This window comes from Triticum dicoccoides, chromosome 5B, assembly GCF_002162155.2.
Source record: "Triticum dicoccoides isolate Atlit2015 ecotype Zavitan chromosome 5B, WEW_v2.0, whole genome shotgun sequence".
Lineage (NCBI taxonomy): Eukaryota > Viridiplantae > Streptophyta > Magnoliopsida > Poales > Poaceae > Triticum > Triticum dicoccoides.
Genome location: NC_041389.1, coordinates 218,552,088 through 218,564,321, shown reverse-complemented (window position 1 = coordinate 218,564,321; position 12,234 = coordinate 218,552,088). Strand labels below are relative to the sequence as shown.

Below are 12,234 nucleotides of genomic sequence, written 5' to 3'. Positions count from 1 at the left end.
GCACGGCTCGTCCGTCTCGTATCCGCGTGGACACAAATTGGGGCCCAGGTTAGATGGACGAATCGTCTACGGCCGCGTGGACTAGTTGTGAGGCGGATAATGAGCGGACGCACGGCTCGTCCGTTGCCGCGTGGGCTAGTTGTGAGGCGGATAATGAGCGGATGCACACAAATTGGGGCTGCAAATGTGTCAAGACGAACAATTAGCGTGTTTTCATCCATTTGGTTGGCACGTTGGAGTTGCTATAATGACATTTGTCGAGAAATCTCAAAAATGTTAGTTAGCTCCCTTGTTGATTAAGGTAAGCTTGGTAAAAACCTGCACTTCTGTCTGAATGAGGCACAAATAGACCTAACTATTCACTGAGTACTACCGAGTTTATATTTTGAACCAAACAGCCAGCACCCATACAGTAAGACTTCATCAAGCAGGCTGTGAAAAACTGAGCTTGCTAGAATGGAATTTTGGCACACAAATCTTCTACCAATCAGTTTCTGTAAATGTACACTGATCTACTACCTCTACAGATGAGAGCATCAATGGACTGTTAGCCGAGCAATGCGGGCAATCTCTACTTTCTTCTCCTGCTCCGCTCCTACACATGAGAGCTGTCCATAAACTGTTAGCGGCAATCAATCTTGACATTCTAATCATCCATCAGCTCTTACTTTCGTCTCTTTCCCCTGTAGCTACTAAGCGACGACAGCCCCCCTGCAAACACCGACATTTCCGAGGGAGGGGGTGATGAAGGTCGAATCATCGACGGGAGTGGCGAAAAGCAGCCCACGTCGCCATCCGGAAGGTCAAGATCATATAACTCGTCAGCGAAGACTGCAAAGTTGGAACCAGTGCTTCTTTTTTGAAGGAGGCCAGGATCACTGGCTCTCAAGTCTAGTGCTATGTCCCTGGGTTCCAGCAGCAGTCCTAGTCCAGGCTCCAGCACCACGTTGTCAATCTCTGTCAGTGATTTCAATTGGCGTCCCAGTGAAGCAATGGTCTTCTGGCACTCTGCAAGCTTCCCGGCTGCACTAGCAAGCTCCTTCTCCTATACAAAGATCATGATTCATATTTAGACATAGAATATTGGTTCTCTTAATTTATATGCATTCAGGTTAACAGGTGGGATGTTTGAGCTGCACCAACTTTAGTGGCCCTCTTTCTACTCTGGATCGATAATCGACAAAACACAAATTCATAAATGTTATCAGAGCCGCAATCACCAGATTCAGTATAAAGAGAAATTTACCTGCTTGGTCTTTAGGTCTCCATTTGAGTTTGCAAGCCTCCAGAGTTTCGCGTCCCGAATATCCCTTGACAACTGAGCCTCCAGCTTTCGGCATTTCTGTTCATAATCTTCTGACAGCAACCTCTCCTGCACAACCTCCCCTTGGAGGAAGCTCACCATGTTCGTCAGTTTCACAACATCGGCCTTTGATGCTTCAAGTTGATGCTCCATTGCCGTTCTTTGTGACTGCACAGCCTCTTCCTTGGCAGTGAACTCCGCTGCTGACGACATCTGTTCGTCCAGTTTTGCTTCAAACAACTCAACCTTCTCCTTAAGCTTCCGGGCATCCTGATGTGCAGACTCGACCTCTGACTCCAACACCCTTTTTATGGCCTCTAGAGCTTCTAGCTGCAGCTGCAGCTCGTCAGAGAACTCCTTTTCCTTTACCACTTCATGCTCAAGCGCCGTCACCATATCACGCAGTTTCACAACTTCAGAGTTGACTAACTGGAGTTCTGCCTCCAATGATTCTTTAACAGACTCCGCAGAAATAGATTTCTCTGCTTTTTCTGCCAATTTTTCATGCAACGCCTTCTCTTTTTCAACTACCTCATTTTCTAGCGCTTTAATGATATCACGCAGTTTCGCTACCTCGCTATTTGCTGAACATAGCTGTCCCTCCAATGATTCCTTAACAGCCTCAGAATGAGTTCTCTCTGCTTCAATCTTCATGTCTAGCTGTGATGTCAGTTCTTCATGCACTGTCCTCTCCTTTTCTATCTCACTCTCTAATGCTTCGATAATGCCACGCAGTTTCTCTACTTCGGTGTTTGCGGAACACAGCTGTGCCTCCAATGGTTCTTTAACAGCCTCAACAGCTGCTTCAATCTTCAGCAATGATTGTATCATGAGTTCGTCGCGCAGTGCCTTCTCTTCTTCTACCTGATTCTCTAGTGATTTGATGATGCCATGCAGTTTTTGCACTTCAGCATTTGCAGAATACAGCTGTGTCTCCAACAATTCTTTAGCATTGCATGCAGCATCTGATTTTTCTTTGTGCTGCACAGAAAGAGCAGTCTCGGTTTCAATCCTCTCTTCCAATGATGCCATAGTCACCCGAAGCTCTGCGGCTTCGGCTGAGACCAGTTCTAACTGCGACTCAAATTCCTTCTTTTCTGCATTTTCTCCCAATGAAGCAACAATCGCATGTAGCTCCTCAGCTTCTACAGATTTGGACTCCAGTTGAAACTCCAAAGCCTTTTTCTCCGAGTCCAATCGGTCCACATCTCCCAGAGCAGCATATTTGGAGTCATTTGCCAAATCCAATTGCATTTGCATTTCAACCAGCCTGTTCCTTGCCGCCACTAGTGCGTCACAGGAGATGTCAAGCTGATTTCTAGCCTCTATAAGAGCTATCTCAAGCTCCTTCTTATCGCTTTCAACTATTTCAACCCTCGAATGCAAATCTGCAACATGGCGCCGCAATTCTTCATTTTCAATTTTAGAAGAGTTGTTTCTCGTCACAGCCTTGTCGGAATCAGTCTCCATATCAAAGGTAGAGCTTGTCTGGTCTGATTCAGGCAATGCAGCCAACCTTTCCATCTCAAGGAAATCATCCATTAGGTCGATCTCAACAGGATTATTCATAATATTTGTTGCACTAGCCTTCGCATTCCTGAACTGGTCAAGCTCCGTAATCAGAGCAGATGCCCACGAGTCAGAATTTCTCAATTCACTATCAACACCAACCATACATTCTGCACTGTCAGAGTGGCTGTCAGTTAGTGATTCTGCGCTTGGCGGAGGTCTAGAATCATTGACCAATGCTGTTTTCTGAGCTAGATGATGTAACCTGCGGCATTCTGCCTCAACCCTAGCAATCTTTTTTATACTTTCCAGGTGCTGCTTGCTGGCTGTCTCTGCTGCTTGATTGCTCAAGTCTTTTTCCAGTGAGAGTATCTTCAGATCTTTGGACTGTACAAGGAGCTTGGCCTTGAGATCCAAGTTATCTTTCTCGATTGTCTGAAGCTTCTCTTGTAGATCAGGCTGTGCAGACACGGTGGAGGCTTCTGATTTGGTTGCTGCCAGCTGCTTCTTCAGCTCAGCAATATGGTTTTGCAGCTTGGAGTTCTCAGACTCCAACTCCTGGGACTTCTTGGTAAGTGCATCACGTATTATCTCCTCTTGTTCTTCCCGTACCAGGCGCAGCTGCCTCACACATTCCTTGAGGGCCTTGTCTAGGTGGCTGACCTGACCCTCGAGATAATCATTTCTATGGGAAGCAGCTTCAAGCAGCTTCTTGATGGCAGTAGCTTCGACTTCAGCTTGTTCCCAACCTACATAAAGGTTATCAACGAAATGGTTGTGAACATTACTGCATGGAATAATAAAGCTGAAAGTATCTTCCTCTTCTCTCTTGCAGAAATGAAGCTGAACATTACTTGCAGAAATACAATCCATCAACAAACTAAAATTTAAGCTAATAAATCAAATATCAACAAAGAACTAGCCATGGACAGGGGTGTGTGGAAGTTAGCTATCCACGTGCCAGAACCATGACTTGGGTTTCGAGATCTCATGGGTTTCAACACTAGCGTACTCCAACTTATTTGGAACTGAAAGGCTTTGTTGTTGTTGTGGAAATTATAGGATGGCTATTTGCGTTGTTCTGTTGTATTGATCTGACCCTCATATGGGGTATATATGGAAAATAGAAGTACATGGGAGGGAGAGAGACTTGGAGTAGAGGGCAAGTCGTACATGATTTAAACCGATTCTATCTCAAGTCCTAATCTCTAACTTAAACATAATTATACTTCTAACAGTTGTTGTAAATGAAATATGGGACTCCCTTTGACAGAATATATAATTTTCTACTATGGAGCCCGCAAAGGGGCTGTACATACTGCTGTACGAACAGCAGATGCTGGATACCTTATATGTAAACTTGTTGAAGTTGTTCAACATTTTATTGTGCGTAGAAGAGATTGTGGTACTATCCGAGATATTTCTGTGAGTCCTCCACCGGAGTTGTTGAATATCAACAACTTATTACACAAATCCCATTTTAGAGCGAGTAGAAGGATAGGTTTTATTAGCGGAGAAGAAACAGCAAATTGGGGCTTATCAGGACTGATGTTATGACCTTCTGAACAAAGAAAAACTGTCATTATTATATTACAAAGGATGAGATTAATTTGTAGGCGCCTTTTCTTATTCTAGCTGACAGAATTCCATCGGTCTAATTTAGGACTTCCCCATTTAATTTATTTTACCTAATTGTATCTACACCCCAGGGGCTAATACAGAAACAGAACAGTCCTTTCCTTTTTCTGATCATAGAGTATATAAATGCACAAGAACAAATGAGGGAATCATTCAATTCCCTTCAAGCTTACCTGCAACAGCCTCTTCTGTGACTTTAGCATGCTGCTTAACAAGATCCTCTTTCTCACTAATAGCCAAAAGGGCAGCAGCAAGTTTTTCATTTAGACTCTTCATGGTCTCCTTGGTCTCTTCATCTCCATTTGATGATAGGTATGATTCTAGTGACTGACCATGCTGTGGAGAAAAATCATTTAAATTAACTCTTGATGCTAGCTTCTCATTCGACAATTTTGGTACTCCAGTTTCTTGGGTCTCATCATGCCTAACCCTCGAAGAGACTTTGGGTGATTGACCATGATGTGCTGAAGCATTGTTTGAGACAGGCCTCAGAACCTCCTGCTTAAACAGGAGCAGAAAATTTAAATGCTTAAATAATCTTTTCTCGCAAAAATGAAAATATGTGTCGAAGACGTGTGCAGAGTTAGTAATAGATGCCATCTGCACATAGTACATCACATGAAAAAGTACCCCGCCTGTTTGTAAATAGATGACATTTAAACATTGACACGCTCTTCAATATGGATGTTCAACCATCAGTTTTTGTAGGAGCATGCTAATAGAAAATCATGAATGTATTTTGTAGGACAAACCAAACAGTACTATTTTCACCTTACCAGTCCAAATATATCTGTATCTACTAGTAGTAGTTAAAGTTAGAATAGTTTCACTGCACAAATTTTAGGAAGTCAATTATTCACCAAAGGCGGGAGGAAACATACACATGGACTATTGCAGAACTTAATACCTTTGAAAAAATAGAAGTGACGTATGAATTTCAAAAGCAGTACCTAGTACCACGTTTTAGTAACTTTTTGGGCATCAACAGAAGTCAAGTTTGTTTGAATTAATGAACTAGATGATAAAATCCGGAGAAGACCTGATCTATGTATTACAAAATTGTAAGCATACTGTATTCACATCATCAATCAAGTCCTTCTGGTAGCTACTAGAGCCATTTTCTTTAACCATCTATGTGAAACCATTTTTTCTAGAAAACGAACGACCTATGCTCTTCAGGCTTTCGATTGCATTTGTTTGCCAATCATTCAGAGTAGCCTATGCCCTATAGTTGTTGCAAGGTCTGAGGACTAGGGAAGCATCACTTAAACATTTAGGTCCTTTGCAAGGCACTGCTGATATTCAACTATTAGGAAATACACTTGTTTCATCGAAAATCAAGAACGGACTTTACCAGTATATTGGCGAACATTCAGAAATTGCTAAAATCCTCTTATGGATAGACATAGAGCCTCGGTTGACAAAGTATCATAGTTGTGGCTCAACAAGTAAATCTTACAACTGGAACTAATCTTACAGTTGATAGGTTGAAAGCTGTTGGCCTTTCTCTATCACAAGATTTCCCACTAATGGGCAATGGCAATGTACTCAACAAACATTAGCATCTAAACACCTGTCCTACTTGAATCTGATCAAACTATGAGGTTGTATGCTTTATCAATCTGTCCAAGGCAGCAAGCCTATAAATTCTTCATTTATAATGTAAAGTTCAGAACTTTCCTAATACTAGAATTAATTGCCCAAACCTCGAGAAAGAGCCACATTCAACAAAACGGCTCCCCATGATAAGAATGTGCTAACTACCCTACACTCATGCTGAGGTGAAAAGATTTGCAGGATACAAAATGAAGGCATGTGGGTAGAACCTGATCGCCAGAGCAGCACTGAGGATGCGATGACACGGGCACAGAGCTATCGCTTGCCCCAGGACTATTATCCGAAGGCTTGCGCCTCCAGAGCCAACCCGTGCGGTCCATAACCATCAATTATCCGAAAGATGGAAAAGGTGGTTCTCCTTTCTCAGCTACCACCAGCATATGCAGGTTTGATCAATCAACATTGGCACAGGAAGCGATGCAGAAAGATCTCCTCGTGCAGTGCTGCGCTGAAGATGACTAATCTGTATCAAACAGCAGCCGGTTGAAAATTGCTAGTATCAATGATCACTCGTTTATGATACCGACCGACAGGTAGAAAAAGATGCAACTCCCAGTTAATGACACCAACCAGGAACTGTAGTCACGATTGACAGGAACTAATTTTGCAACGACTGAGACCAAGCAGGAACTAGGTTGGATTCAGAAAAAAACAGCAACCCGGGAATTTGTTCTTTTGGCAAAGCTAAGAGTCAAAAGTGGGCAAGACCAATACTGACCAACACAAAGTCCCAACTATGCCCTGTCCATAAATTCCAACTAAGAACAGCCGACCCGAAAAAAGAGATTGCTCTTCTGCCTTAACATCAGGAGAAGAAGGTGCGAGCAAAATAGTAGTAGCAAAAAAGTTGCAATGCGTCACTCCAAAAGTTGTAGCCACCGACTGCTCTCAACTCCCCCAAATAGAATAGAAACACAAGAGGAATAAATATGATTTTTTTTTCTTCTTCGAGCAACCAAGGGAATGATAATCCTTGGGCAAAGAACAAGAGGCACAATCCCTAAATCCCCAATTCCACCTCGCCAATCACCTAAACCTAAAGCTAAGCCCCGCGCAAATATGCTGAAACCCCCAAATCCAGACCTAACTTGAAGAGAAACCGGCAAAGACCAGCCCTTGGGAACCGGGGAAAGAAGAAAAGCAGAGCAGCTAGAGAAATTTCATGGCGGAAACCAAGAAGGCGAGTCCCGGTCCCGGAGAGTAAGGCGGGAGGGAATGGGCTGCATTAATACCTGCTATTTAAGCATCACACGGAGCAATGCCCCTGCATCGAGTGCAAGAACTCCGTGAACACAACACTCCACTTCTTCTTCTTCTTCAATGTTTCTCTCTTTATTTTCTCGCTCTCTCTCACTAGGATTATATTCTCTCTCTCTAGGATACTGGATGGGTGTGCAGGCTGCGCTAGGAACGGAAAGCGAGAAGCGTCAGCTCACGCAGTCGCACAGATCGGAGCGAGAGAATACGAGCCGAAAAGCGGAGTGGGGAAAAAGGGAGCGGGAGGGGAGCTGGAGAGGAGGTGGCCATGGGCGTCGGCACTGCTGCTGCAACAGCTTGGCCACCACCACCCCCACCGCCTCCTGCAGCTTTGGCCATGTGAGATGCCATGGTCCTATACTATAGTACGAGTACTTTCCAGTTCCCAAGGAGGAGTGAGTGTTGTGGCTGTGCATCGGAGGAAGAAATAAATGCTCGCAGCCGGCCAGCCGCAGCAAGAATCCAAAGCGGCTCTTTCCCATTCCCGCAACTAAAATAAATGCAGCGAGCGGGAATCCGAGGTGCACACTCACCCGCACCGCATCAATGGTGGTCGCCGCCGGCCGGCGTTGCCTCGCTCCTTCTTCCTTCCCGCCTGGGCAGCTCGAATCGCCGACGCTCCGCGGTCCTCTCTCTGTCTGTCGTAGTAGTATACTAGTGCTAGCACTACCTTGTAGGCTTCCTCGGTGCTTTTGTTGATGCAACCACTGGATGGGTGGTGGTGGTAGTGGTGGTTAGTGTTCCTTGCCGTTGGGGACGGAGAGCGAGATTGCAGCAGCGGATTAGGGTTTTTTTTTTTTTTTTGAAATCAGCGGATTAGGGTTCTTGGCGTAGCTCAGTTTAGTTTAGTTTAGCGTGAGGCGTGATTCGGTTTGGATTCTCCCGGGCGATGTGGGGGTTGTCGTACGGTACCCCGCGCATGAGGGGGCAAATTTAACAGATTTGACCTATAGACGAAATCAAATCACATAATGAACTGTCCGTGAAACTATTTCACGCGGCTGACCCGTAGCGCCTAGCTCTCAGGCGCTGCACTAGTGCGCCTAGCTCTCAGGCGTTGCACACTGACTTAGTAATTTTCTGAACACACGGGTGCGATGCTGGCCGTGTAGCGCCTATCTCTAAGGCGTTGCACAATGTAGTGTGGCGCCGTCGTGTCGGGCGTCACACAAAAAGTCAGCCGCGTGAAATAGTTTCACAGATAGTTCATTCTATAATTTGATTTCGCCTATAGGTCAAATTTGTCAAATTTGATTTCGCCTATAGGTCTAAAAGCGCCGCCTGGGGGTGAGCCGGCGCAAAGAAAGGCCTGGGGGCGAGTCGTCGCCCAGCCGTCGGCCCCCAGGGCCGCCCCCAGGCGAGTGTTTTAAAAAAAAGGGGCCGTTCGGCGAAGTTATGATAAAAGAGTAGTTATATTTCGGCTAAACATGGCGAATTTCGGCCAAATTCGCGCATTTTCATTACATTAAGCTAATCTAAAAAAGAAAGGGGTTGAAGTCGTCGCCGCCATCGTCGTCGGCGGCCTTCTCCTCCTTGACGCGGACCCCCCGGCTGGACCCGACGTCGCCATGGTGGACTGGCGGCGGCGCGTCGTCATCGTCGTCGCTGTCGCATAGGACGACGACTCCGTCTTCGTCGCGGCCCCGTCGGCGCTCCTCGAAGCGGCGCAGGGCAGGCGCACTGGCGCTCCTTCGCCTTCTCCCGGCGCGCCTTCTCCATCGCAATGGAGTCCTGGCGCGCCCATTCTAGGGCCGCGTCGTCGTCGACGAACTCCGCCTTCACCGGCGCCAGCCCCGGCTCCTTCTTCACCGGCGCCAGCCCCGGCTCCGTCTTTGGCTTGACGAAGCGCGGAGGAGCCGACGAGGAGGGGGCGCGCCGGCCGCCCTCGTTGATGACGATGCCGGCGCTGCGAGTGCGCCGGCCGAGCGGCGACTCCGCTGCGGGCTCGGCCTTGACGCCGAGCAGGGCCGGAGTGCCGGAGGAGTGCGACGAGGATCGGAGGAGGAGGACCCGAACCGCCTTGGCGCCCATGCCCCGACGCGTCGGTGCTGCGCCGGGGGGTACGCCAATGGCGGGTCGTTGTCGCCCTCGAGGTGCATGAGCACGCCCTCGAGTGTGCGGCCGGGGACGCCCCACCAGAGGTGGCGCCCCTCGCTGTTCTGCCGCTCGCCGACCACCGGCGCGCCGTTAGTGGACGCCAAACGCTGCTGCTGGCGGCGCTCGAAATACGCCGCCCAGGCCGCGTGGTTGTCGGCGGCGTACTGGGGGAGGGAGCGTTGGGCGTCGGTGAGGGAAGCGCGCGCGATCTCGACCTCCTCGGCGAAGTACTCCGGCTTCGCCGCGGCGTCGGGCAACGGGGGAATGGGCACTCCCCCGGCGCTGAGTCTCCACCCCGATGGCCCGGCGCGCATGTCCGGCGGCGCCAGGATGTTCGCCTGGAACAGGAGCCAGGACTCCAGTACGCGGAGCGAACGGCGGCCGAAGCCGTTGGCCGCCGCCTCGTCTCCGGGGAAACGTTCTGCCATGGCGACGGTGCTCGGGAGAGGCAGGGAGAGGGAGGGCTGGACGGCGGCGAGGGGGCGGGCGGGGCTGGTGTGGGTACAGGAGAGTGGAGTGGAGGCCGCCGGCTTTTATAGCCGGGCCGCGCCCATGTGCACGCGTGCGAGGAAGGGGAGGCGTCGGCGCGTCGTCCCGTGAAGCGCCGCCCGTGAAGGAATCAATGGCAAGGCTGACCGGCGGCAGCCTTGCCATTGATTCCCCGCGGGAACCGAGGCCGTTGGGGGGAGACGAGGCGCCGAGTCGCTGACGCGGCTGGCCCGCGGCTTCTTCGCGCCAAAACAACTCGCCCTGGCGCCCTCGGGCGCCCCCCAGCGCGCCGGGTTCGGGCTGGGTCCGCCGACGCTGTTTTCGGCCCAAGCCGGCGAAAATCGGGCTCCTGGGGGCGCGACTGGGCCGTTTTTTCGGCGCCGGCGCGAAAAAATCGCCTGGGGAGGCCTTCTTGGGGGCGCGGCTGGAGATGCCCTGAGGACGCGCAGTTTGTGCCTTGCCCCCGCCTTTTCCTCGGCTCGCCCCGCGCGTCCTTGGCTCGTGTGCCGCGTGGGGTTCCAGCGGTCTCGCCCGACCGACCCCGGAGGCCACGGGCCCCGCCAGCCAGACGGCATGCGGATACTCTGCCGCTCGTACGGCGGTGCAAACCGGACTCCGGATGGCTAAGGGCATCTCCAGCCGTTCGACCCCCAGGAGGCATTTTTTTCGCCTCTTGGGGGGCTGCCGGCGACAACTTTGGCGTGGGGGCGAGAATTTTTCCACTCGTTCCGCCCCCAAGAGGTGAGAAGCGGGGGCCGACAAGGAGGGAGGAGAAGGACCGGCGTGCACCTCCCCTGCCTGGCCGCCGCGCGCGCCCCGCCCTGGCCGCCGCGCGCGCCCCTGGCCTGGTGTTGTTGTCCGCGCGCGCCCCTGCCTCGCTCCCAGGCCGCGCCCGTCCGCACCCTCCTGGCCGCGCCCGTCCGCGTCCAGGCCTCGCCGGCCGCGCGGCCGCACCCCAGCCTTGACTCGGCGTCGCCGTGCAGGAGGCCCGTCTCGCCACGCTCGGGGCCGGGGCTGCCCATGCAGCTCGAGGCCCAGCTCCTCCTCCGCCGCAAGAGGATCCACCGCGTTGCCGTGCGCGGGCGCGGCGAGCACGGCGTGGGCACGTACGGCGTGTGGCGGCTGGACGACGACGGCTTCGAGGTGAGCGGGGACTGTCCCCCGCGGCGCGAGGAGGAGGAGGCGGGCGGCGGGGACGGGAGCGCCTCAATGAGCGGACGGGGCCGGACTCGGCGCCGCTGCTGGAGCCGGACAGAGCGATGGTGAGGTACAGCGCCGGCGCGCGCACCACGGTGTCCCGCGAGGTCTCGGACGAGCGGAGACGTGGCGTCCTCCCCGCGAGCTCCGTTGCGCGCCCCGTCCTTCCTCCTCCGCCATGGCCGTCGGGGGCACGAAGACGTCGACGCCACCCTCCTCCTCATCCGGCTCTTCCTCGTCGGCGGGTGCTTCTTGGGCGGGGGCAGGAACTCCCGTGGCCCCGCCCGTGGCCGCGCGCGCCCGTGGCCGCGCGCGCCCGTGGCCGCCCCGGCCTTGCCTGCTTCGGCCTCGCCCGTCCCGGCCTTGCCTGCTCCGGCCACGGCCCCGCCTCGCCAGCTCCGACCAGCGCCTGCCCCGGCCGCGCACAGCGAGCTCCTGCCTCGCCCGCCCGCAGTACATGGAGAGTAGACCCGGGGAGAGAGGGAGTGTGGGCGTGGAGAGGAGAGAGGGAGTGTGCTGCACGTGGGTGGGCCTGGAGAAGAGAAAGGGGGAGAGAGAGGCTGGCAAGTGGGGTAGCGCCTGCAAAAAGCTAATGCCGGCGTCCCCAGCTGCCCCCTGGCGGGCTGGGTGCGGGGTGAGCGTGTCGGCGCTAACTTTTTCTAAATCCGGCGCAAAACGACGTCTTGGGGCCCTGACTGGGGTGTTTTTTACTCGCCGGCGTCCAAAAAAGCGCCTGGTGGGGCTTCTTGGGGGCCTTAGTGGAGATGCCCTAAGAGCAACTCCAATGGGCGACCCATTTCGTCCGCCCGCGTTCGTTTGGGTCGGCGCGGACAAAAGTGGCGGTCCAACACGCCGACCCAAGCCCATTTCACGTCCGCGTCGCATCCGCGCCGACGCATTCGCGCGCCGCTCGTCTCCTCGCCGTCCGTCGTGTCCCCACCTGGCGGCCGTCCAACTACGTCAACATAATTTATGACGACCGTCCACCTTGGGCCCATGCGTCAGTGACGGCGGTCGTCCTTTTTTAAGCCGAGCGTGCGGCTGGGCCGCCCTCATCCACTATCACTCGCCCCCCGTCCCCATCTGGCCACCCCTGCCCCCACGCCGGCGACAGCCCTAGCCACCGC

The 12,234-nt window shown here is 52.3% G+C and overlaps 1 protein-coding gene across 3 annotated transcripts; it reads right to left on the bottom strand.

The window, feature by feature from the left end:
- Window positions 1-335: 335 nt before the first annotated feature.
- Window positions 336-8,117, bottom strand: LOC119308112 (filament-like plant protein 2). 3 transcript variants are annotated; one of them, XM_037584239.1, is made up of 5 exons: window positions 7,858-8,117; window positions 6,277-6,530; window positions 4,624-4,948; window positions 1,247-3,561; window positions 336-1,045 (listed from the first exon to the last, which is right to left on the bottom strand). In XM_037584239.1, the coding sequence occupies exons 2-5, from the start codon at window positions 6,391-6,393 to the stop codon at window positions 665-667; spliced, it is 3,138 nt and encodes a 1,045-aa protein (XP_037440136.1). In that variant the 5' UTR covers window positions 6,394-6,530; window positions 7,858-8,117; the 3' UTR covers window positions 336-664. The 3 variants fall into 3 exon arrangements, with proteins under 3 accessions (XP_037440136.1, XP_037440135.1, XP_037440137.1); XM_037584238.1 differs by lacking the exon at window positions 7,858-8,117 and adding an exon at window positions 7,300-7,770; XM_037584240.1 differs by lacking the exon at window positions 7,858-8,117 and adding an exon at window positions 7,300-7,770 and having other exon boundaries at window positions 6,277-6,515.
- Between the last annotated feature and the right edge of the window lie 4,117 nt (window positions 8,118-12,234).

What these genes read in the sequence shown, in the direction of transcription:
- LOC119308112 (XM_037584239.1), bottom strand. Translation starts at nt 6,393, where the DNA reads ATGGTTATGGACCGCACGGGTTGGCTCTGGAGGCGCAAGCCTTCGGAT. An exon ending in CACAGAAGAGGCTGTTGCAG is followed by an intron (nt 3,562 to 4,623) that starts GTAAGCTTGAAG and finishes ACCTTTATGTAG; the next exon opens with GTTGGGAACAAGCTGAAGTC. An exon ending in GAGACCTAAAGACCAAGCAG is followed by an intron (nt 1,046 to 1,246) that starts GTAAATTTCTCT and finishes ATCTTTGTATAG; the next exon opens with GAGAAGGAGCTTGCTAGTGC.